The sequence below is a fragment of the Plodia interpunctella genome, chromosome 17, assembly GCF_027563975.2.
Source record: "Plodia interpunctella isolate USDA-ARS_2022_Savannah chromosome 17, ilPloInte3.2, whole genome shotgun sequence".
Lineage (NCBI taxonomy): Eukaryota > Metazoa > Arthropoda > Insecta > Lepidoptera > Pyralidae > Plodia > Plodia interpunctella.
The window spans coordinates 5,788,167-5,810,793 of NC_071310.1; the positions used below are offsets into that span (position 1 = coordinate 5,788,167).

A 22,627-nucleotide genomic window follows, 5' to 3' on the forward strand; every position below is an offset into this window, starting at 1 on the left:
GTTGCGCACGATTTGAATACATCGTCAATATTCATTCAGGGCGTTGTAACATTAGACAGTTACCAGCCCACACGAACACGAGGCTGCCATGCCAGATGTAATAGGTGGAGGCTGAATATCCTAGCAACTTCTGCTTGATGCTATATTAGTTGCTATACTAGTTTATTTTATGACATAATCGTTAGTTAGGCAATTTTACCTAGTAATAAAAGTCATAATTTTATGAAACCAAGAGTGCGTAATGTGCAATAATATCAAAAGGTAATTGCCTCTGAGTTTTAATTAAGATCTAGTTTAACTGATTATTTACCAACTAGCATTAGGTATGTCCGTGCAGGAACCGAACTCTGTGGGTGCAGCTTGGCATGCCAAATTAGATTTTAATGTAAAGCATTGATCGTGTGTGAAATATTGGGATTCTAATTAAAGAGCATACATAATTCACAACATCAAGCTAAACAAAGCATCAATAAATCGTATGATATGAATCGACATGAGGCGCAAAGTAAATAGGTACACAAGTTGATAAATAACAGCGAACCGGTCAGGCAAGACAAACAGACTCGGCGGTTTCCATCGCGGGGCAGACGCTCGCCTCGATCGCACGCGCAACATCGCTAGTTCCACGAGTCTGGGAGGCAGATGCAACAATGGCTCGGATCTGTGAAGTCGTGTTTGTGAGCGTCACACTCCTCATCTGGGCCGCCTCCGCCGCCGATATAGTGCAGCAGTGTCCTGGTATGTGTTACAAGATATAACAATGGTTTTATGTAACCGAACATGTAACTTTCTCGTGGCCGCACTCTTGTTTTGTATAAGTGACAGTAACCTACTTCAGTATTTAAAATTATACTTTTTCTCTACTTATAAAAACGAAATTCAAAACAAAGCATGTTCTGTGCTATTGTTATCTTTTATTAAGGAAATGACCGAAGGATGCTATGACCATGGACACTACTAACTGATTGCCACCTTCTAGACACATAAAGTCGGAAGTTGGCTGGTAAACCAACGTAGCCTTTGTCCTAGTTTCAACTTGCATATTAAAATAATTATCTATATATTATATATTTTCCTATCTTGAAATAATAATATATATCTGTAATAATATATGTGCCATAATTAAATTTCAAGTTAGTTCATGATTTGGAGTGTAACGCCATTTCTTGTTTATTTTGCAGTCATTTAAATTATTACATTGGTTTGTGAACTCTAAACAAGTTTATGCAAATAAGGTGTGTTTATATAGAAGTAAGTATATTAAAATTTAGCGTCCTTTACATATTATAAAAATAACGATATAAATATGAATTTTATTAAAAACACATATTTTGATGCACAATTTCAAGAATAACTTATTACTATATTTATATTTGGCACAGTCGGCACAGAGATAGACTAACTTTCAGGAGAAACATAGACTACCTTTTATAGCGAAAAAAATGCGGATGAAATAGCAGATTGCAGCTTGTATAATAGGGAAGTCAAGCTAAGTAGATACCTACTCGTTTATATGCCTTCTAACCCGTTAGATAGGAAAATCTATTCTCAGGATAGTGGGCGGCTCGATTAGGTTTTGCATTCGAAAAGTATCTGAACCCGGCAGGCGCGGATCCAGTGATGTGGGCACGATGGGCATGCCTGTACAGCCCTAATTGACTTTACGTCACAATAAAATTTTAACAATATTCAGTGTTTCAAGTGAATATTAATTAATTGTTATAATTAATTGTTATAATTCTTTTATTGTTATCTATATAGCAAAACAATAATACAAGGTAAAGTTATTGTACTTATAGTAAGCGTCATATCTGCCTTAAAAAAGAAAATTCGGCCTAGCTCTTTTAAATAAATACGTAATCCCGGCTACAGATGAAAATTTTAAAAGAAACTTTGAGATTTCAGTGACTATATAATCACAACCTTTTTGAAGGCTGGATCCGCGCCAGTGAACCAGCCTAGACATGACGCTATCGAGCAGGCAGGATGATGACGAGCGAGGCTTACAGCATAAATGAATGTGCGTAATGGTTGCGCACTTATCTACATTATGTACAGAAATATACGTCAAAGGTTAAGTTTCGTTATTACAAACAAGTTCAACAGACTCGTCTAACTATTGATTCACCTAAATATTATTAAACGTTTGTGATTAACGGTCGTAAAGTAGATAAATCAATACATACAATAAAACAGTAGAAAAAATCTGTACATTGAATAAATTTAGGTACATAAAAATAGAATTGTGCGATAGAGCCATAAGTAAGAAATTAAGATATTTTTTTTAATTCTGCCTGTTTGTCTGTCTAATCTTCGTATATCTGAACTACTGGACAGATTTGAATGAAACTTTTTTGTTATATACCTATTAATCCTGGGCAACATATAGGGTATAAATCATTTTGAAAACTGGAACACCTCATGGAGAACAATGATGGTAGGTACAGCTAAACTATAGGAAATATAGAAATGTCGCCTTAACAAAAGTTTTTTTCTACTGAGGTCTAAAAACCGAAGATTTGGAACACCTGATGCAGACATATGATGGTCCAGCTAAACTATAGGAAATAAAGAAATGACGCCTTTCTTGAAATTGATGAGCATTTATGTTTATGTATAAATACAAGATGGAACACTTGAAGAAGAATCATAATGGTTTTTCAGTTCTGTTCTGTTCTGGGTTTTATAGTTATCGATACGCTTTGTCGGTACAATTAAATTTCTCTAATAATTTTGACTCCTTACCAAAAATTGTTCTGTCACGCGAAAAAAGTCGCGGGCATGAGCTAGTTTTAAATATATAAGTAGCATTTAGGAGAGCTAATTTTACTACCTAGCCTAGTTATTCATAAAAAGTTAAAGTACCTATAGTTTACGCTAAAGTATGTTTTGTCACTAATCGCACATTATTTGACGTTGAAATCATCATGCATCGCATTTTTATACCGAAAAGTCGACTGTAACTAGATTGTGCTTATATTTGAAATCTATAAAGGTATTATAAACTAGCTGTCTCCCTTCGCTCCCGTGGGAATTTTGAGATAAAAATTACCTACCTTATGTGTTACCTATTCCAAGTTATATTCTACCCGTGTATCAAATATAAGTATAAATAATACCACTGGCGATTTTGAACATGCACAACTCGTGCATACCTACTATTAGGTCCATTATCGGAATATATATATTGTCTCGTGATACGTAAGTGAGATACGATTTATTAATCGCGTCTTCATTAAAATTATCGAACCGCCATTAGGGTAATATCTGTAATTGACTCGTGTAGAGGCACGTCACGATAACCTAATGATCAATAACAATGGGAGATTGATCTTGCTCTCTGCGCGTTTCTCGATTTGTGTAATTAGGATAAATCAATGGCGCACTGGACACTTTGCCTAGGAAGACTTTTAAATAAAAGTAGGTACTTAAATATTTTTGTTGTGCTGGCAAATCGTTTCGTTCGACCTCTTCTGTCGACGCCCTAGGTATACGTAACTAAAGAGACATTAGATTTATTGCTCGTAAGATATGCTTATATAAATATTTACTAAAATTGTACATAACTGCTATTATTACTACTCTAGCTGACCCTTGAGTCAGTTGGCCTCGGATAATACAAGATAACTACAGCTATTTACTAGATTAATAATTTTAAAACGATTAGGAAAAGTTCAACGCGTTGATGTCTTGTCTTCTTTACTCCCGCCCGCCCGAACCAGACTCGCGTATTGTCCGCTCCCAGAGACAGTAAACGTTTTTGTCCCGACGTAAACCATTTCTGCTTCCAACGGTAAACATTTATTTATTTCCTTTATGTCCTGAATATCCTGAAAGTAATAAGTAATAATATTTTTACCACGGATATCCTGGAGTGACGAACTGAATAGTTCCATCAAGAATGGCGCGATATACTTAGTCTTGGACCGAGCGTCGTCTAAGAAAGAGAGAGAGGCTGCAGTGATTTTTCATTTTACAACCCGCCGCCTGCCTGACGTCAACAGTCCTTGGGAATGCTATTGTTGCCTATCAGCTGTCAAAGCTCGTACGATATCCACAGGGGGACATGGAGTCGTCGTATTCTAGGGCGGGACAACACACCACCGAAGTTGTTCGATATCGGTTAGACTAAAATGATACAAAACTACTTACTTAAAAATTAAAAAACTTTTCCCTATATCATTATTTCATCTTAGATATCCATAGATCATTGGCAAGCATATCAAAGATTTTTTTAAAATCTGCTTATACTTAACCTATGTTTAAAATCACAGGATAAGTAGGTATATTAACTAGACTAAAGAGAAGACGTTTAATTTAACTAAATAACGTTCCATGTCACCTTGAACTTTAGTCTTTCTGCATTACTCGTTTATTTTCGTTTCCAAACAATAACTTGGGTGTAACGAAGTGTAATCTAAGAGTAAAATTACTATGCTGTAAGTATAAGTATATCCACACATCCAACCATCGGGCTTCGAAGCTGAATACTTATGTGGATTATATATGTGTTCGTTTAATATCCCTAAGACAATCCTTGAACTTACTTTGCGGTTAATCATCAGTATTATTTGTAGCTTTATACCTTTAACATCTTTACTAATGTTTGCCTCTGTCTTATTCATCTATAGAATGCAAAGAGACAAGTCTGTCCGCCTACGAATCCTACACCTTACTTATTTTATGCAAATGTCATTATCACGTCATTATATTTTTCCAAGGGACATAGATTGTTCACAAATCAACGATATTCGTTTAGAATATTTACCTACGCTGGAACAACGTAATCCTACTTACTTGGCTTTTTTTCCAATACGAGAACACGCACTACTTATCGTTGTCAATTAATACTCTTTAATTTCTTTCTTGGCTAGGGTAACGTTTTTCATTTAATGAAAGAGAATTTTTATAATAAACAATAAACAAGTATCCCCCCCGGTCTGCACCGGTCGACCATGACCGTGCCTTTGGTCGAAGTCCTACCTAACCAAGATGTGTACAGCTGCAATTATATAACTAGGTAGCTGTTGAGAATTACGTAATTATACCTGCGCATGCGCATGCATACATAAACTTTTACTCATGGAATAGTTACTTAGGTGCACCTACTTACTTAGAATTACCCCATTTACCTTTTGTATTCTGAACTGTTATAAATATTTATTATTTATTAATTTTATGCAAACACAAGCAGATTAAATAACTGCTTTACTAAGGTACCTAGGTATGTTTGCCTAATATGGAGCGGTTCCTAATAAGAGGTTCCTAATCTCGCTCCCGATAGGTACTAAATTGAAATCGAATCTCGCGCCGAGGCTCATCAACCAATCATGGGTTTTATGGCGTCATTTTGTCAGAATGCATCGTTCACGTCACGACGCGTAGGTCATTTTATAAAATTTGCGTAATTCGATTAATTCAAGTGTTTCTGTTACGTCTTGGCAAAAAATTTACACATGAAAAATAATAACTATACCTAAATAACAAAAATATTTTTGGTTTTAGAACAAAAAATATTTAAAAATATAAATATGTACCAATAACCAAAAAAAAGCATGATATACCATGCTTTTATTGGTTCCATATTTCTATTTTTAAATATTTTCAACGGTCTCAAAGCGATTTGAAGAAGTAAAGAATAGGAAGTCGGAGCATGCGGTCGCTTTGAAATACAACATACCTACCGACCCAAAAATGTGATTTTTAAAGACTTAATAAGGCCCAAGGGCTAATGACTGTAAATGTTCTTAATTATGTTGTTTTATGCTTAAAATCAATACGATACAAAACTGTTTTATTAAAAGACATAAATCTATTATTTTGCTTTTAAGTTTCTATAGACTTTTTAAGGACCAACACTACATTTCTAGTTAATTTATGGATTAATCCATCGGGGATGACATAAACAACTAAAACAGTTTAAAAAAGTTTTAAGTAAATATTAAAATTAATTATGTAGTTTCGGAATTATCTACGGAACTGGAATGTGCCTTATTGATATCATCTATTCATAATAAGGTCCTAGTTTTTTTCATGATATTTGGTTAATATTTTTACTTCAAATATAGGCAATTTGTACCTATGTTGCATATGTTTTCTAAGTTAAAATACTTCTTAAATCGGATTTTTACCTAAAGATTTACAAAAACCTGGTCCTTATTAGGCGAACTTACCTTATTTCATGTTTGTGCTTAAGCACTTAATAAAGATTAGGCGGCACCTGGTGTGGTATCCTTCGCTTAAGACACCATAATGTATATAGTAACAAATCGATTTAAGCATATGCATAATTGAATTTACTACCCAATAATTTATAATTTTCAGGAAGGTCGATAGAAGGCCTCAGTGAAAACGTCAAACTCAGCCCATGCAAGCGCTCGCCCTGCAAGCTAAAGAAAGGCACAAACCAACACATCAGTGTTAAATTTACTCCTGGTAAGTGGAAAACTTGTAAGCAAATAATTGTATCTACCTAGATAGACATAGGTAGATGGTAGACTCGGATTTCTCTATGTACGAGAACGCACGCGAAGCAACATGTCGTAAGTAGGACAAACCGAAGCTAAAACCATTTGCGACGATTAAGCTCGCGTGGGGCCGCCCCAGTGCCACGCAGCGCCGGAGCTATGACAGAAGCTTTGTCTGTGACGATAGTACTATACCAATCTATTTACTGTATTTACCACAAAAACGTGTACCTGTCCGTATTCAATACAAACTCCGAAAAACCAAATAAATGTAGGTATGTGCGTATTATACGAGTATATGTTACTCCAGCTAGAAAGTATCTCCTACAGAAATATGAAAGAACCTATAAATTAGTGCCTAATCAGCTATGTATGTGCCCGGCATAAAACATTTGAGCCTGTCGTAGTTTTTTTTATTGAAAAACTATTTCTGCTGCAGTAACGTAGTTCTAGCAAGAAAATTTTAAACTAATAATGGGAGAGAGAAATATTGTTCATGGTCAGATAGCATATGTGTGTGGAAGTACCTATGTGCCGCGAAAATATAATTTGTGCGTTATGGAGATACTGATATTTTTGCTGGTGTAACGTATATTTACGATTGATCGCACTTTTTTGTATAAACAGAAAAATAATCGCAGCGCCGACTTAAAACTGTATTCGATCCTTCTTGATGCCTTATATATCCATAAAAAGTTTCAAAAGTGTAGGTACATCCGTTATTGAATTATAGTACTAAAAGTCTAAACGGCGCTATCATTAGTTTGACGTCAACATACAAGAAATCGGGTCAACCCAAAACGTGTGAACCAAAAATGTCAGTGAAAAATATGCGCGGGCATTATTAACAATTTTATCAGTCCAGAGTCCATAACTATCAGATAATTTATGGGTAAGCGGTGAAACAGGCCCTAAATATACGTTTTTTTTTTCAATAATCAAATTATTGATGTTTATAAAAGCTATACATATTTGTACCTAATCATATATGCATGACGAGGTCGGTTATGCATTCAAGGCAGTTTGGTCTACGTCACAAAGATGCTGTTTTTCATGCATGTTTTTATTATTCATGGGCGATTGGTCTACCTTGTAACATACTTAAATGTAAACTACCTAAGTACCTACCACCAATATAAACTCATGTTATTTAAGATATCTCAAATTCGTGTGTTGATTTTCATTCTCAATTTTGTTGCATATTAGCTGTCAAAGATAGCTGATATCGCGTCGTTTCGAACGTACCACGGTAGTGGTCCAAGCCATGTGAAATGCATGACACGCCGAAGGAAATCCTGTGATCCAAGTCCAATATCTAAAACTAACAATGCTTCATTGAATGATATGAACTATAATTTTAACAGATTTATATTTTTGTTCCAGAAAACGACATAAAAGAAGTGAAGAATCATGTGACGGCCGAGGTGTTCGGCGTGCCGTTGCCGTTCGTGGGCGTGGACGGCGTGTCCATCTGCAGCAAGATCTTCAACGAGGACGGCAGCCCGGCCGCCTGCCCCCTCAGAGCTGGCAACAACTACACCTACAAGGACTCCTTCCCCGTCCTCTCCTTCTATCCCACACTCCAAGCTAAAGTTCACTGGGCGCTAATGGAAGGCCAAAAAGAATTTGTTTGTTTCGAAATCCCTGTAAATATAGTCTAATTTATTTTATTAAATATGTTTTATACATTTTAACTTGCCTAAAATTTACATACAATACAAATGTTTTTTTAATGAATCGCAATTCTATGAACTTCATAAATTTAGAATAGGTACCTAATAACATGTAAGTTTTATATTAATTAGCATAAAATTAGGAAGACATAAAAATAAAGACATTTATCACATAATTATGTGTTTGTAGTGAGTATATGACAACGTTTAGTAAATGGTAAAAACAAACAATAAACAAAATACTTATTAAGTTTTTATCTATCTCTAATTCATATCTCACTAAAGGTCTGTCCCGGCTTCGCTCGGGTAAAACCATAATAAAAAAGTTGCCTATGTCACTCCAGAAGGTTAGCTTCATTGACTTACATAGGAGTATGCCAACGGTGCCCAAGGGGCGCATAAAATGGCCAGACCAAAACTACCACAGCTATCTCACAGTAAGCCCATCTCGAATTCTCGACACGAAATCAATCCATAACTGGATTTTCCTTAAAAACTTAATTCCTTATTCAATTCTTTACGAAATTCAACAAAAGTATTAAAGCACAATCGTAAAAGCGGGCGCCGCCTGGCGCGCGTTATGTTTGTTACGGCAGAGTTGGTGATTTTATACAGAAAAACCACTATGTGGTACAACTGATTCACTTATACGTCTTCATTGTTATGAAAATTATGAATATTGCTTTATAAAAATTACACATAATATACTAACTACCTATTACTATCGCTACCTCTCCGGTTTGGAATATAACTCTGTTAAGGTGCTGTGCAGCCGCACACTAGCGCCACCGTTAGGTACATTTTTATTTCTTAGTGAAAAATGTCATTGCCAAATTCTGCTAAAATATAAATAATATAAATAATTTTATTAGAAAGAATTATAGCTTTTCATTACACGATGTAGCTCGTCACAGTTGACCAAAATCCATTTAGTGAACTGTGACCACATTGTATAACAGAAACCTATAATACTTTCTACTAAAATTATTTATCCAGTGTGGCATTATCGGTTAAGATATTTCTTATATTTTTCGCTAAGAAATATAAGAATATAATTAAAAAGTGCTGATGGTGCTGGTGTGCGACTAGTAGCGCCTTAACGTCTGGATAGGCACTCTGAAGAATGCCTCCTTTAATCTGCCACATTTGGTCGAAACCGCGTTTGCGAAGTATTTCTCCATATTGTTTAACAATTCCTCTGGTGTATCTCTCCCAAGTTCATGATCCGCAACCGCTTGATACATTGCCTGGAAATAGCATCAAATTTTAGTATACGATTTCTGTATCTTAACACTAAAAATATGTATGTGCCTCCCGCGCCTCATTATGTCGTAATTAAAAGAGCTACCTTTTGTTTAGTAGAAGAGCTTATTTTCTAGATATAGCTGTTTAAAAAATACGACCACAGGTTTTTGAATTAATCTACCTCAAGTTTGAAGTTTAAAATATTGGAACTTGCATATATTTAGTGGGACTCACTTGGAAGGCCGGCTCCTTCCCGTGGAAGGCCTGGCGGCTGCCGTGCAGCAGCCGCACCCCCTCCGCCACAGCGCCCGCGCACGCGTCCCCGTACGTACACTGGTCCGTGCGGTAGTTGTATCGGCACGGCAACTCGTACACTGCACGCGAGTGGTAGTGGAATATTATATTGATTATATCCTGATAAAATAAAATCGCTGTTAGTGTTATGTTTACAAAACAATTTGTTTGATATTACAAAGTTTTAAAGTAATATTTATCCTGTAGGTACATTACCTGGTCACCCCATGGGATATTCAGTTTCCACTTCATCATGATTGGGGTCAGATAAGACACCCATTCGAATTCTCGCATCCTAGTTAAATTCATCAACATTACACCAGAATTTAGGCCTGTAAACAACAAAAATGTATATGTTTTATATTCAGATCTTTAGCTTTTTTATTACCAAATTTTAAAGAAGAGTGAAAAAAAGAAATAAATTTTTGACAGTTATTTAATTTGGTAAATATTTTGACAGTAATTTAACCGTAAAAGCGTAAGTAATAGACAGAAATAAGGATTTACTGTTCTGTAATAGAAATAGAAATAAATTTGTTCATGGCATACTAATATACATCACAGAAAATGAACTAAATTTTAACATTACAAAAGTACATTAAATATGCTACAAAAAAAAATGTATGAAGAAGATATTTACTTATCTAAAGTATGAATTACCAGTTTTTCCATAGAATGGATGTTTAGCAAAACGCGGGTACCATGAGGCGTTCGGATTCTCAACTTCTAAAACCATTGCAGTCAGCTGATAGCTGTTGAATTTAGAAAAGTAACTCCATAGATCTTCAATCGGCCCAAGAAATAAAGTATCTGTATCTACATATATCATAGCATCGATTTCTGGTAATAGATCCTGAAAAGAAATTGATTAAAAAGTATGGCACAAACTTTTCTGACGATGGAATAATTTAAGTAGGTAAGTTATTCCATTATTGGATTTGACTGACGGGGCAGATGACCTCCAGAGACGAACCGTCTACTTTCCCAATCGGTCAAATTTCGCAAACGGTCTATTTTCCCAAATAGTACCTATAGGTATGTGATTTTCCCTATTGGTCGGGCAGAGGCGATCGAATGGCACTGTGACGCGCACGTGCATACGAAATTTCATGTCATGTCATTTAGAACCTGCTTATATGCACTGCACTGTAGGTATCTACCAGTGACTTTTTTGAACGGCCACAACAATTTTAATTTGTTCATTAAAATAAATAATCAGAAGACATAGACAGAATTATTGATTTTTAATTTTTGTATGAGACAACAACAACAAGATAATGTTTTACGATGAATTTAGATTGCAACAAATCTGAAATCGATAAATACAGAACACACAATTTTAAAAAGTCTAGTTGGGGCTCTAATAACTTTTTACTCCAGGACCTTTGATAAATTAGTAGTAATTTAACTTCATAAATGAACGTACGAAATTATGATATTTTGCTCACCGGCAAAAATAGTCTTTGAGCAGAACATCTGAGAAATAAATTAAGCCACACATCTCTATGAGCATCAGGAAATTTAATGCTTTTCAAATCAAAATAAAACAGAGTACTTGGACTGCCTATCCACTGATTTAGTATCTCGGTAAACTTAGGTTTTAATTTTTCTTCAGTAAATATAATAAAATGGACTGGATTTTTAGTGAATAACAACAATGACTTAATAGCAATTATTGCTTCTTCAAACCTAGACTCACACACCGCCAAACATAAGAATATCTTTTCTTTACTGCCGTGCAAACTCGTGTCAGTGTTCGCAAATCTGGAAATAAAAATATAGTAGATAATTTACTAATGTTAATAAACTCTCGTGCATTCAACACCCTTCTTTTACGGCTTTCCCACTATCAGTTCTACATCATCGTGCAGATTCATAGAAAAAAATAATCATTATTATCGAGTGTGGTGTCAGATTTTATTCAAATCGCCTAAAAGCATGACTTTTAAGACTAAATACCGCCATCTAGTGGCAGGTACACAATTGTGAACTAGGCAAGTTTCCTCACGATACTTTCCTTCACCAGAAGCTAGTGGTGGTCTGTGTAAACTACTACATATAGGTAACCTGGGACTTTTCGTTGACAGGCGGAAGGTCTAACCTATAAAAAAATTTGTAGACTACACGAGAGTTGGGGACGTATTGGCATAAAATTACTTTTTGATGTTTTGGTGTGGTCACAAGTCACAACAAACAATTCTCACCTTACACTGAAATAATAGTTACAGATCTTGTATAGCAAATATAATATTGCTAATCCTAAGATTAATTTACATAATCTACAATGCCTGAACTTTCTCATTCTTGATTAATATAACTACAATTGAAACTTGAAACAATAACACATTATATAAGTATTTTTGACAATTCACAAACAATGAAGGAAAGGTTTTTTTAAATTCAATTAAAGAGGTAGGGTGGCCAATTCATTTGCAAATAAATTGACAACATTTGGTAACGCACAATAATATTTATTCGAATAACAAGTATATTCGGATAATGCCATATCAAAAAGAATGTGGAAGCCAACAGGAAACATTTATTGCTTATCCTCTTGTCCCCATTTGGGGGAACTGAAATTTGAACATTTGGGGAAACATTCTTGTTATCCATATATATTAGAACATTACATTGAAGTTGTTATCCCAAAATGACAATGAACTACAAAATAGACTAATGATTAACAAGGAGCAGAAAAATTCCTGTTGAGCCACATGGGGGCAAAGACGTGGAGGATCAATTACCTTTGCATCTATGGGTATACAACTTAGTATTAGATCACAGCCTTATATATTATGTAAGTCTGTGTATTAGATCTTATATCATAAAAAGCCTTGTGGCAAGCAATGCAACTTGTTAGTAATAATGCGATAGAGATTATAAAGTTTTATTGAGGGCACTTATCCCTATTCCATTATTTTGCAAGTTGTTGATTGATAATCCAATTTTCGTAGACTATAAAACATTCTAAATTTTTATCTTTTTTAAAATCTACGATAATAACATTGGACATGAGTCTATGATAAAAAAAATATTAGTATCGAACAGTATTTTTATTCATTGAATGTATAAAAATATGCAATTATCATAAAACAATCTTATGCCACCTACACACTATCATAGCGAATTGAAGTACTTATATAGCTGTTTTTTCCATGGATTGGTACATAAGTTAAAAAACAGCTATGTACTACCTATACACATATTAAAAGTAAGAAATGCATGTCAATTCGCGACGATAATGGTCGATTATGTATAGGCCCATTAAATAAATACAGAACGGTCAGTCCGTCAGTCATAAATTTATAAAGCGCGCGGGTCCGGTCAGATTAGTATAAAAATCGACCGTCAGAAAAACTCGTACGCGTCAGAATAAGGCAAGGTAAGTTTAAGTAGATACACGTAGAGCAGTGTGTTACGGTTGAGTTTGTGAAGCGCTAGGGATTGACCTGCCATTGACTTACTCACTTATTCTTATTCATAACAATAGTTTTATAAAAATTGTATATAATATTCTACTTATTACTATCGCTACCTATCCGGTTTGGAATATAAATCGGTTAACGTCTTGACAGGCACTCTGAAGAAGGCATCCTTTAGTCTGCCACAGTTGGTAGGAACTGTGTTTGTGAAGTATTTTTCCATATTGTTTAACAATTCCTCTGGTGTATCTCTCCCAAGTTCATGATCCGCAACCGCTTGATACATTGCCTGGAAATACGATTTCTGTATTTTAACACAGAAAATGTTTATTACAAATTATATTTGGCAGGTTCCCGCATCATTTTATCCAAATCAAATTCTCTTCTTTTCTAGATCTTGCTGCTAAAAACATATAAGGCCAGATTTTTTAATTAATAAGTTTGATGTTCATACATAAAATAGTTATATTTAGTGTGGGACTCACTTGGAAGGCCGGCTCCTTCCCGTGGAAGGCCTGGCGGCTGCCGTGCAGCAGCCGCACCCCCTCCGCCACAGCGCCCGCGCACGCGTCCCCGTACGTACACTGGTCCGTGCGGTAGTTGTATCGGCACGGCAACTCGTACACTGCACGCGAGTGGTAGTGGAATATTATATTGATTATATCCTGATAAAATAAAATCGCTGTTAGTGTTATGTTTACAAAACAATTTGTTTGACATTACAAAGTTATTAAAGTAAAATTTATCCTGTAGGTACATTACCTGGTCACCCCATGGGATATTCAGTTTCCACTTCATCATGATTGGGGTCACATAAGACACCCATTCGAATTCTCGCATCCTAGTTAAATTCATCAACATTACCCCAGAATTTAGGCCTGTAAACGAGAAAAACAAAACAACATATATTTGATATTGGGTCTTTAACTATATTATTACCAAATTTGGTAAATATTTGTCAGTAATTTAACCGTAAAAGCGTACTTAGTAATTTATTTATTTCATAAGGTGTGCAAAACAGGTTACAGCCATTACATTACACAAAACAAAACATTATAATTAAGAACTGGGTTGTAGTCCAAAACATACACACTCAGAAAGTTTATAAATTAGAGACGTAAACAAAGAAAATACAATAATAAGAAGTAACAGATATTAAAACAAACAATAAGAACCTACATTTACACTAAAAATTAAATATTAAATATGCATTGTAACACACAAATCCTAAAGCTACCGATATTAGGACCAAAGATATCAAGTCCGTACCGCAGAGCCATGTCATTTAAAGTCTACACGTACGAGTAATAGGGTTGTAAAAGACGTATTGTTTTTATATACTAACAGACAAAATGTGCGACTCCTATTCCTACTGGCAAAGCGGGTGTTAAAACATAGTAATGATAGCATATAAGGTGAATCAATGACAGCATTAAAGTTTTATACAGATATGATAAATCTATTACTTTACGACAATTTTCAAGTGAAACACAGTTGAATCTGTTTAATCTGTCCGAATAACTAGACAAGGCACGACCTAAACCAAATTTATAGCTAAGAATTTTTAAGAATTTGTTTTGTACTCTTTCCATACGCTGACAATGTACTTCACAAAAGTGAGACCACACCACGCACCCATACTAAAAGATACTTCGCACCAAACTATTCTATATAATGGGGTTCTATTGGGGTTCTTGAAAAACTTTGTGACTCTTACTATAAATCCTGTGAGTTGATGAGCTTTATGAATGATATAATCGTAATGTTCCCTATATGTTAACTTCTCATCAAAAATAACTCCCAGGTCTCTAACGGCAGCCTTCCTTTCGAGTGGTATGTTATTAATAGAGTAATTAAATAACAACCTAAGACGTTTAGATGTAAAACTGATGACAAAACACTTCGAAGTATCTTAATACTTCGAAATGTTTTGTCATCAGTTCAAACATGAAGTTATTCTGGCACCAAGACGAGATAGTCTTAAGGTCACTCTGAAGTAATTCACAATCATTAACGGATCTAACCACAGAATATAGCTTAAGGTCATCTGCATACAGGAGACAGGGACATACTAAGGACTCAACCAAGTCATTAATAAAGAGAACGAACAACAAAGGACCAAGGTGAGATCCCTGTGGAACTCCAGACGTAACCGCAGCAGGTGATGATGTTGACCTTTCAAAGCCACCAATTGACTTCTATTAGATAAATACGAATGAATCCAGCGAAGCAAATTGCCATGAACACCATATCCCTCAAGCTTCAAAACCAAAATGGAGTGTTGAACTTTGTAATAGGCACTATTCCAAAGCAGTAAAACGGAACGCTCGATTATTCGTTTTCCTAACTACCCACATTTTCAGTTCATTTATTTAATTTCGTATTCTGTTACGTTCAGTTTCTGTCATGTTTTGCTTGGTCTTTTGTCACGTTTACCACTTATAAACATGAGTGAAATTAAATCGTATAAAACTCATAACAATAAAGATTGTCTGCTAATTGATGGATATAGGATGCTGAAATGCAGAGTGAGTGATAAAGGGCCGTTTTATTGGTCTTTGATGTTTATCTATATACACAAGTCTTATACCATAACACAAGTCTCGAACTTACTTTGGGGATAACTCAATCTGTGTGAAAAAAAAGGGCTACCATTAGGGTACCCAGCCTAAGTACCCTAATCTAATGTGTTTAATTATTTACATGTTTTCTTTATTCATCCGATGAAACGCACTCGATATCATGACACGGATAAAACAACCATTTCATTCATGACTATTGATATAGAGTACACGATGTAATGACACTGATAAAACAGCCAATTGATTCCATGTCTTTTGTTATGGAGTACCGTAGATATAGCGACCCGTTGATGCATAGTTGTCAATATTTAGACAATAAATAAATCGACGTTTGATATTAAGTATGAAACCCCCCTACTAGTGCTCACATAGGACCAAAAATGTTTAGCATCCTTCTTCAAGGAAACTTCAACTGAATTAATAAAGTTAGCATATCATTCATCAATAAGAATTTTGCATCTACGTCTCAATAAAGAAAACACATCATAATCGCGAGGATTGCCATATTTTTTAAAGCGCTTGTGATATTTACTTTTTTCATTCAGACATTTGATCAACGAATTGTTGAACCAGATAGGATAATTGCGAGAAGTCTCTCGTCAAGGGTGTATGTCTTTTGAAACAGTGTCATAAAATTGAGATACTGCATCATCAATGCAAGCACAATCCAAAAGACTGACCCAATCAATCTCATCCCTCAATTTCCAATCCCAAGTTCAGCCCTCACCTTTTCAATGTCACATTTTAGAAAATTAAGACGCCTTTTCACGCTTCTTGTACCAACGAGTACAAGCAACACCACCTAATTCTATTGCAAGCGACAGATGATGTTTTTCATCAAGACGACTTATAGACTCAGTACCATAAACCTTAATATAATTGTAAGATAAAATAATTAAATCCAGAAAGCAACCATTACAATTAGGGATATGAACTGGGAAAGATTGCAAAGTGACAGGAAATCAATAATAAGATCAGCTTCGATACCGCTTCGATTAAATATATCCAGGGCGTAAACGAACTAGGAGGAAGACCACGTTAATTTAGGTGTATTAAAATCGCCAATCAGCAAGTGTATATCATAATAGCAAGTGTATACAGTAATAGACAAAAATAAGGATTTACTGTTCTGTATGAAGAAGATATTTATCTAAAATTACCAGTTTTTCCATAGAATGGATGTTTTGCAAAACGCGGGTACCATGAGACGTTTGGATTCTCATCCTCTATAGCCATTGCAGTCAACTGAGAGGTGTTGAATTTAGAAAAGTAACTCCACAGATCGTCAATTGGCCCAAGAAATAAAGTATCTGTATCCACATATATCATAGCATCTATTTCTGGTAATAGATCCTGAAAATTGATAAAATTAAACTCATTATTTCAACCCTTTTCCACCTACTGCTGAGCTAGACCTCTCTTCGCTTACATGACACAATATAATATATTGATGGAATAATAATATGCCTAAGTATTCCATTATTGGATTGACCCCCTAATTGACCATATGGCAATTCTCACGTTTAAACAACAGATTCATCTGATAAGCTGTTTAACAGCTGTTAAAAAGCTTACCAGATGAATTATCAAATGGCACTGTGATGCGCATGCATATAAAATTTCATACAAAACGCACATTTAAATTTTGTAAGGAAGGGATGCACGGATGTTGTTAGGGCTACAATACATAAACATGTTTCCTGGAGTGAACATATCATACAATAAATACCCAAATGCTTCTCTGCACAAAAAACTGATTTCATGGATAGCCCATTTCCCACAATAGCTGATAAATCACCATACCCGGCTAGACAAGGGATTTACATTTAACTTGTGGTTGATATCAAACAGCATCAACATATACTTTTTGTCAAGACCTGAACAAATACTAAGTAGTCATCATGGGCAAAACAATGTCCATACTATCTGATAGAGCATTGGTAGGTACATTGCAAAATGAACATTATGCTATTGAATTACCAACCATAGCACTTGTGATTGATTGATCACCTATGCATATTTAATTATTAGTTGAATACTGATAGGCCACTAGTATATATTTCAGCTCAGATACAGTTCAGTCTTTTTTGTCCAGTAGTTATCGAATTTATACATTACAAAACGAAGACATGATTTAAGTCGCTAAAATCTCACAAACAAACAAACATTAAGCTCACCGGTAAAAATAGTCTCTGAGCAGCACACTTGCTGAATAAATTCATCCAGTCTTTTCTGTGAGCTTCAGGAAATTGAATACTTTTCAGTTCGAAATCAAACTGTTTACTTGTAATAACTTCCCATTTATTTAATATGTCCATAAACTTAGGTTTTAATTTTTCTTCAGTAAATATAATAAAATGGACTGAAGTTTTAGTGAATAACAATACTGATTTAATAACATTCAATGATTCTTCAAACCTAGAATCACACACTACAAATGATAAGACTATCTTTTCATTTTCTTCAGTCCTGTGCAGGCTCACTTCAACATTAGCAGATCTGAAAATAAAAATATTTGTATGATAATTTGTCAATGTAAAAATAACCATGTAAAGACATACCTATGAAACTATACATTTACTTATTTGTTAGAAAAAAAAACTAATTTAGTAGTTATGGAAAACCAGACAGGGCAGAAATTGGCATGGGAGACTAATACAAGTCAAATAAACTTTACTAACCCAGCATAACATCATAAAAGAATGGCTGAAATTTTTTGTAGATACAACTCAAAGACATACAGATTGGATCACAAAAATGTTATTATTTTATGCAAGGAAAAAGCTGCAGGCAAATCTGCATATAAAAGCTTCTGACTATCAAGAAGTTTTATCAAATACCCCTGTGGTAATACGTAGAAAGTCCTAATGAAGACAGGTTCGAAATAGATGCTATTCGTTCGTTCCATTTGATTTCCATCAACACCAAGCTGCGACAACGTGCAGTGCACACTCTCACTACAAGCCAAGAATGTTCGTTTTATTATATTTAGGCAACAAACTTGCTGAGCTCACCTGACACTTGAAAATGTTTTTTGGGAATAAATGTTATTAATTTTTAAATAAAAAACATATAGTATTGTGAATCCAAAGATTATTAGAAACAATCTTCCAAAGCTTAACCTTCTCATTTTTCATTAGGTATAAATAATAAGATATCTATAGCACTTTCTCATTTTACGTTATTAACATCAATGAATGTAATAACTATAAATTCACATTAACATTTATTATTTGCGTTGAAAACTTCGGATTTTTCATTGTTTGTAGTTTGTACCTATCCTATTGTTTTTGTTTTGTTTGATACTACCCATAGATAAAATTAATAAGGGGGATATATGTGGTATCACGAGTTTAGTAGGTTTAATACGAGTACCGATGTCTCCACATTTTCACACATTTGCAGGGCATATTACGCAAAGTTCAGCGCAGATGGCGCTACTGGTACAACTAAGGTACACAAACATTGACAATGGAGGAAAAAGCGCCGATTTTCAATATTATTGCAGATTTATCTACGACAAAATATACCTTCGACAATTAATACGAAAAAGGAAGGATTTAGTGGATTATCCTGAAAGTAATAACACTAATTTAGGTTATGTTCTGCATTATTTGATCAACTGTGGTCATAAATTGATATAAACTTTATTTTGACTGAATTTGAACTGAAACTACACATGGAAGGGACATGTGGGCGGGGCGCGCGTGCCAAAATTAAGTCTATGGAGATTTAACTCGACTCAGTCCACACGCAGTCGTTGTTGCTAACGCTTTGTGATACTCTGTGTTCGCGACAGACGAAACACGATCGCACTCATACATTAAAAAATGAATAGCGTAGCTGCCACAGCTATTTCAGCTATCTCTCTTCCGCATGCTATCGAACGAAAAAGACTGACATAGTTGTGAAAGTGCAGTTCATGAGCGGGCGGCGACCGGGTCTTTAGTGATAGAGTCTTTTAGAAATTCGTGACTCGATCACGGATAGTGATGAAATCATTACAACAAGTACCTATTGTTTGATTCTTAGTAGCTCTGAGAAAAATCAGTGCAAAGATTCGAATCAATTAATGCATCATTTGGATCAATTGGATCATCGGATCTCAGATAGATTCAAGAGCAGAAAGCAAGATTTAGTCGCGTTACGAGTGAAACGAAAATTACTTAATGCTTTAATTGATATAGAATATTGTTTTAAAAAATCGAATAAATAGATTTTTATATTTGCTAGAAGTTAGAAAAAAATCACCTAAAATCAATTCGATTCTCCTTCATACTTTGTTCAGGCTTAGGACTGACAGTTAATTTTACTAACTAGCGTATTTAAAAATCGATTTTATTTACAGTTATATTCGGATTATTTACGTACATTTTTTTTTTTGTATTGTTTTAAATTTTTTTCTATGTACCGCGATGCGACTCGATTTTGCCTAAATCATTACGAACAGTCGCTAAAATAATTAATATTTTAGTCGCTGGGCTTAAGCTTAAGTTTCATTCATTCATTCGTATCAGTGAGCGCGTCACAGAAAATATCTTCAGGAATCTGTGGTGAGCTCATTGATCCAATGATCCACTCGGAGTGAACGATTGAGATTCGGATCAGTGCATCACGTCTAATTCTTAGTTTGATTTGTTGGTTGGTTGACACTTGTTATTCTTTCTATAACCTAAATACAATTGTTGCCACTGAGAAGAAATGAGTTAATTTTAATAAAATGGCTACTAGTACATCCGACGAGGCCATCAAAGAAAAAATATTGAATATAGCTAAGAAAAATCCTAAAGGTATTTCCGACAAAGACATAACAGCAGTGATACCAGAACTTTCTACAGCTGAAAGAGTAGCGGCAATTAACAAGCTTCTACAACAGGGTTCTATTGATTTGTTCAATCAAGGTGGCTCTTTAATATACAGGTGCATGATTATTAACATATTTGCTCATAATAAATACATTTTATTAACATCAGCCCTGCTAGGTGGCATACCTTCAGTCTACGTCAATCTTATAGTCCTAGGTCACAGGCCTTGCTATTCCAGTTATTGCTACCAATATTCATTATCGTTGCGTTGTTTGCATATTAATTATTGTTAGTACCTATTTATTATTATTATTACATTTTTTAACAGCATAGTTTTTTGTCAAAAATGGAACTTTAATTGAATGACAACTTTGTATCCGAATCAGTAGGTTAGGTTTGTTGTACATATATATTTTAAAAATTGGTATATTTTTCACATGGGCTTCAATGTTGGAAAATCTACCTTACCTTTAAAAAATTTCATATAAATACTATTTTTATTTGTAGATTGAAAACTCAAACTCACAAACAAGCTGTTAAAGGTGCAGATAATGAAGAAAAAGTTGTTTTTAATTTAATTGAAGAGGCTGGAAATAAAGGAATATGGATCAGAGACATAAGAATCAGATCAAACTTGGCAAATACTCAACTCAATAAAGTGTTGAAAAGTTTAGAAAGCAAGAAACTCATAAAAGCTGTAAAATGTGTCAATGTAAGTTGTTTGATCCATACTATTATTATAAATGTGAAAGTCAGTCTGTCTGTTCCACTTAACAGTTGAACCGCTGGAATTTTTTTGTGGTTCTAGAATAAGACCACTCCTTATCATCCTCTGGATGTCAAAAGAGGTAGTTAATTTAAGAATAATATGCCTTGACAGATGGCAGAAAACAATAGTCATTGTCACATTGTTTTAAAATGAATGCAATATCATATTAGGGAAGCTTTGAAGACCATCATCCTAAGCTATAATGTTCCCTGTAACTACCTCAGCCATAGCTAGAGATAACTGAGGTAGTTAATGGGAATGTACTCAAATAAGAGAAAGATTTTATTCAAACTAAATTTATGGAGGTTATAATAGAGGAATCCATACTTAATGATAATATAAATGTGAAAGTCTTGTCTGTCACATTACCATGATTAAATTGCTGAGCTGATTTTAACAGGATTTGGAAATGAAATGAAATGATCCATGGTTGAACATGAGCTACTGTGGGGAAACAGATCGTTCTTAACAGTAGATAATGCTACTAAATGCTAATTATATTGACCCTTGAAAACCAAACCTGGTCTAGTTCAAAAGTATAGATAGGTATTAATATATTCTGCTTGATCTATGTAGTATTTAATGTAATGCTGTTTGTTTGACCCAAATAAAGGAGAAAAAAAATATTAATCTGTAATCTAAAATTTATTTGCATTCCAGGCATCCAAGAAAAAAGTCTATATGTTATACAATTTAGAACCAGATAGATCTATTTCTGGTGGGGCATGGTACCAGGATCAAGACTTTGAGTCCGAGTTTGTAGATGTCCTAAATCGGCAGTGTTTTAAATTTTTGCAACAAAGAGCTGATAAGATAAAGAACAATCCACAGGGGCCTATTGTAGGCAGAACACAATCTTTTGCAACTGCCTCTGAAGTACAAAAATATATTACAGATTTGGGTATAAGTAATGTGAGTAAATTGCAGTGTTTTTTGTAAAGTGAGAACATATAATAGTAGCCATTGTGCCAACAAATATGTAGGCCAAATAAATTCAGAATTAAAGAAATTAATCAAATGATTAAATGTTCTTATTTTTCAGGTAAAACTAGAAGTGGAAGATGTTATAACTATATTGAATACATTAGTGTATGATGGTAAAGCAGAGACTAGTGTGTATCCAGATGGGAGTAAAGTGTACAGAGCCATAGAGCCTTTGTTGCCTACAGTAGGGCTGATACAGGTGCCGTGTGGAGTTTGTCCACTCATACATAAATGCACCACTACAGGACTAATTAATCCTCAAGATTGTGTCTACATGAATGAATGGCTTGAGCAATAAAGACTTTTTATCTTCCATTTAATTTAATGTTATGAGAAATCTCATCCTCTCCATTTAATTTAACCAAATAACTAGGTACCTAAGTCTA

General features: G+C 34.6%; 4 protein-coding genes across 5 annotated transcripts; 2 read left to right on the forward strand and 2 right to left on the reverse strand.

The window, feature by feature from the left end:
• Positions 1 to 545: 545 nt before the first annotated feature.
• On the forward strand, positions 546 to 8,316 carry Npc2b (Niemann-Pick type C-2b). The gene is made up of 3 exons (XM_053758116.2): positions 546 to 738; positions 6,325 to 6,435; positions 7,851 to 8,316. The coding sequence occupies exons 1-3, from the start codon at positions 651 to 653 to the stop codon at positions 8,126 to 8,128; spliced, it is 477 nt and encodes a 158-aa protein (XP_053614091.1). The 5' UTR covers positions 546 to 650; the 3' UTR covers positions 8,129 to 8,316.
• LOC128677348 (glucoside xylosyltransferase 2-like) lies at positions 7,899 to 12,021 on the reverse strand. The gene is made up of 6 exons (XM_053758109.2): positions 11,884 to 12,021; positions 11,128 to 11,443; positions 10,340 to 10,532; positions 9,896 to 10,011; positions 9,620 to 9,799; positions 7,899 to 9,387 (listed from the first exon to the last, which is right to left on the reverse strand). Exons 1-6 carry the CDS (start codon positions 11,979 to 11,981, stop codon positions 9,226 to 9,228), a joined length of 1,065 nt encoding a protein of 354 aa, XP_053614084.1. The 5' UTR covers positions 11,982 to 12,021; the 3' UTR covers positions 7,899 to 9,225.
• A 692-nt stretch (positions 12,022 to 12,713) lies between these two features.
• LOC128677347 (glucoside xylosyltransferase 1-like) lies at positions 12,714 to 18,839 on the reverse strand. Of its 2 annotated transcripts, none has more exons than XM_053758107.1 (6): positions 18,698 to 18,839; positions 17,861 to 18,182; positions 16,844 to 17,036; positions 13,864 to 13,979; positions 13,587 to 13,766; positions 12,714 to 13,390 (listed from the first exon to the last, which is right to left on the reverse strand). In XM_053758107.1, the coding sequence occupies exons 1-6, from the start codon at positions 18,811 to 18,813 to the stop codon at positions 13,211 to 13,213; spliced, it is 1,107 nt and encodes a 368-aa protein (XP_053614082.1). In that variant the 5' UTR covers positions 18,814 to 18,839; the 3' UTR covers positions 12,714 to 13,210. The 2 variants fall into 2 exon arrangements, with proteins under 2 accessions (XP_053614082.1, XP_053614083.1); XM_053758108.1 differs by lacking the exon at positions 18,698 to 18,839 and adding an exon at positions 18,524 to 18,654.
• A 1,397-nt stretch (positions 18,840 to 20,236) lies between these two features.
• Polr3F (RNA polymerase III subunit F) lies at positions 20,237 to 22,561 on the forward strand. Its single transcript, XM_053758111.1, has 4 exons — positions 20,237 to 20,603; positions 20,996 to 21,200; positions 21,918 to 22,169; positions 22,300 to 22,561. Exons 1-4 carry the CDS (start codon positions 20,404 to 20,406, stop codon positions 22,537 to 22,539), a joined length of 897 nt encoding a protein of 298 aa, XP_053614086.1. The 5' UTR covers positions 20,237 to 20,403; the 3' UTR covers positions 22,540 to 22,561.
• The last annotated feature ends 66 nt before the right edge of the window (positions 22,562 to 22,627 follow it).

Coding starts and splice junctions, on each gene's coding strand:
- Npc2b (XM_053758116.2), top strand. CDS start 651: ATGGCTCGGATCTGTGAAGTCGTGTTTGTGAGCGTCACACTCCTCATC. Junction 739..6,324: donor TATAGTGCAGCAGTGTCCTG/GTATGTGTTACA, acceptor TATAATTTTCAG/GAAGGTCGATAGAAGGCCTC. Junction 6,436..7,850: donor CAGTGTTAAATTTACTCCTG/GTAAGTGGAAAA, acceptor TTTTTGTTCCAG/AAAACGACATAAAAGAAGTG.
- LOC128677348 (XM_053758109.2), bottom strand. CDS start 11,981: ATGAGAAAGTTCAGGCATTGTAGATTATGTAAATTAATCTTAGGATTA. Junction 11,444..11,883: donor AACTATTATTTCAGTGTAAG/GTGAGAATTGTT, acceptor TTTTATTTCCAG/ATTTGCGAACACTGACACGA. Junction 10,533..11,127: donor CTCAAAGACTATTTTTGCCG/GTGAGCAAAATA, acceptor ATTTCTTTTCAG/GATCTATTACCAGAAATCGA.
- LOC128677347 (XM_053758107.1), bottom strand. CDS start 18,813: ATGAGAAGGTTAAGCTTTGGAAGATTGTTTCTAATAATCTTTGGATTC. Junction 17,037..17,860: donor CTCAGAGACTATTTTTACCG/GTGAGCTTAATG, acceptor ATCAATTTTCAG/GATCTATTACCAGAAATAGA. Junction 13,980..16,843: donor TCCATTCTATGGAAAAACTG/GTAATTTTAGAT, acceptor TCTCGTTTACAG/GCCTAAATTCTGGGGTAATG.
- Polr3F (XM_053758111.1), top strand. CDS start 20,404: ATGGCTACTAGTACATCCGACGAGGCCATCAAAGAAAAAATATTGAAT. Junction 21,201..21,917: donor AAGCTGTAAAATGTGTCAAT/GTAAGTTGTTTG, acceptor TTTGCATTCCAG/GCATCCAAGAAAAAAGTCTA. Junction 22,170..22,299: donor CAGATTTGGGTATAAGTAAT/GTGAGTAAATTG, acceptor CTTATTTTTCAG/GTAAAACTAGAAGTGGAAGA.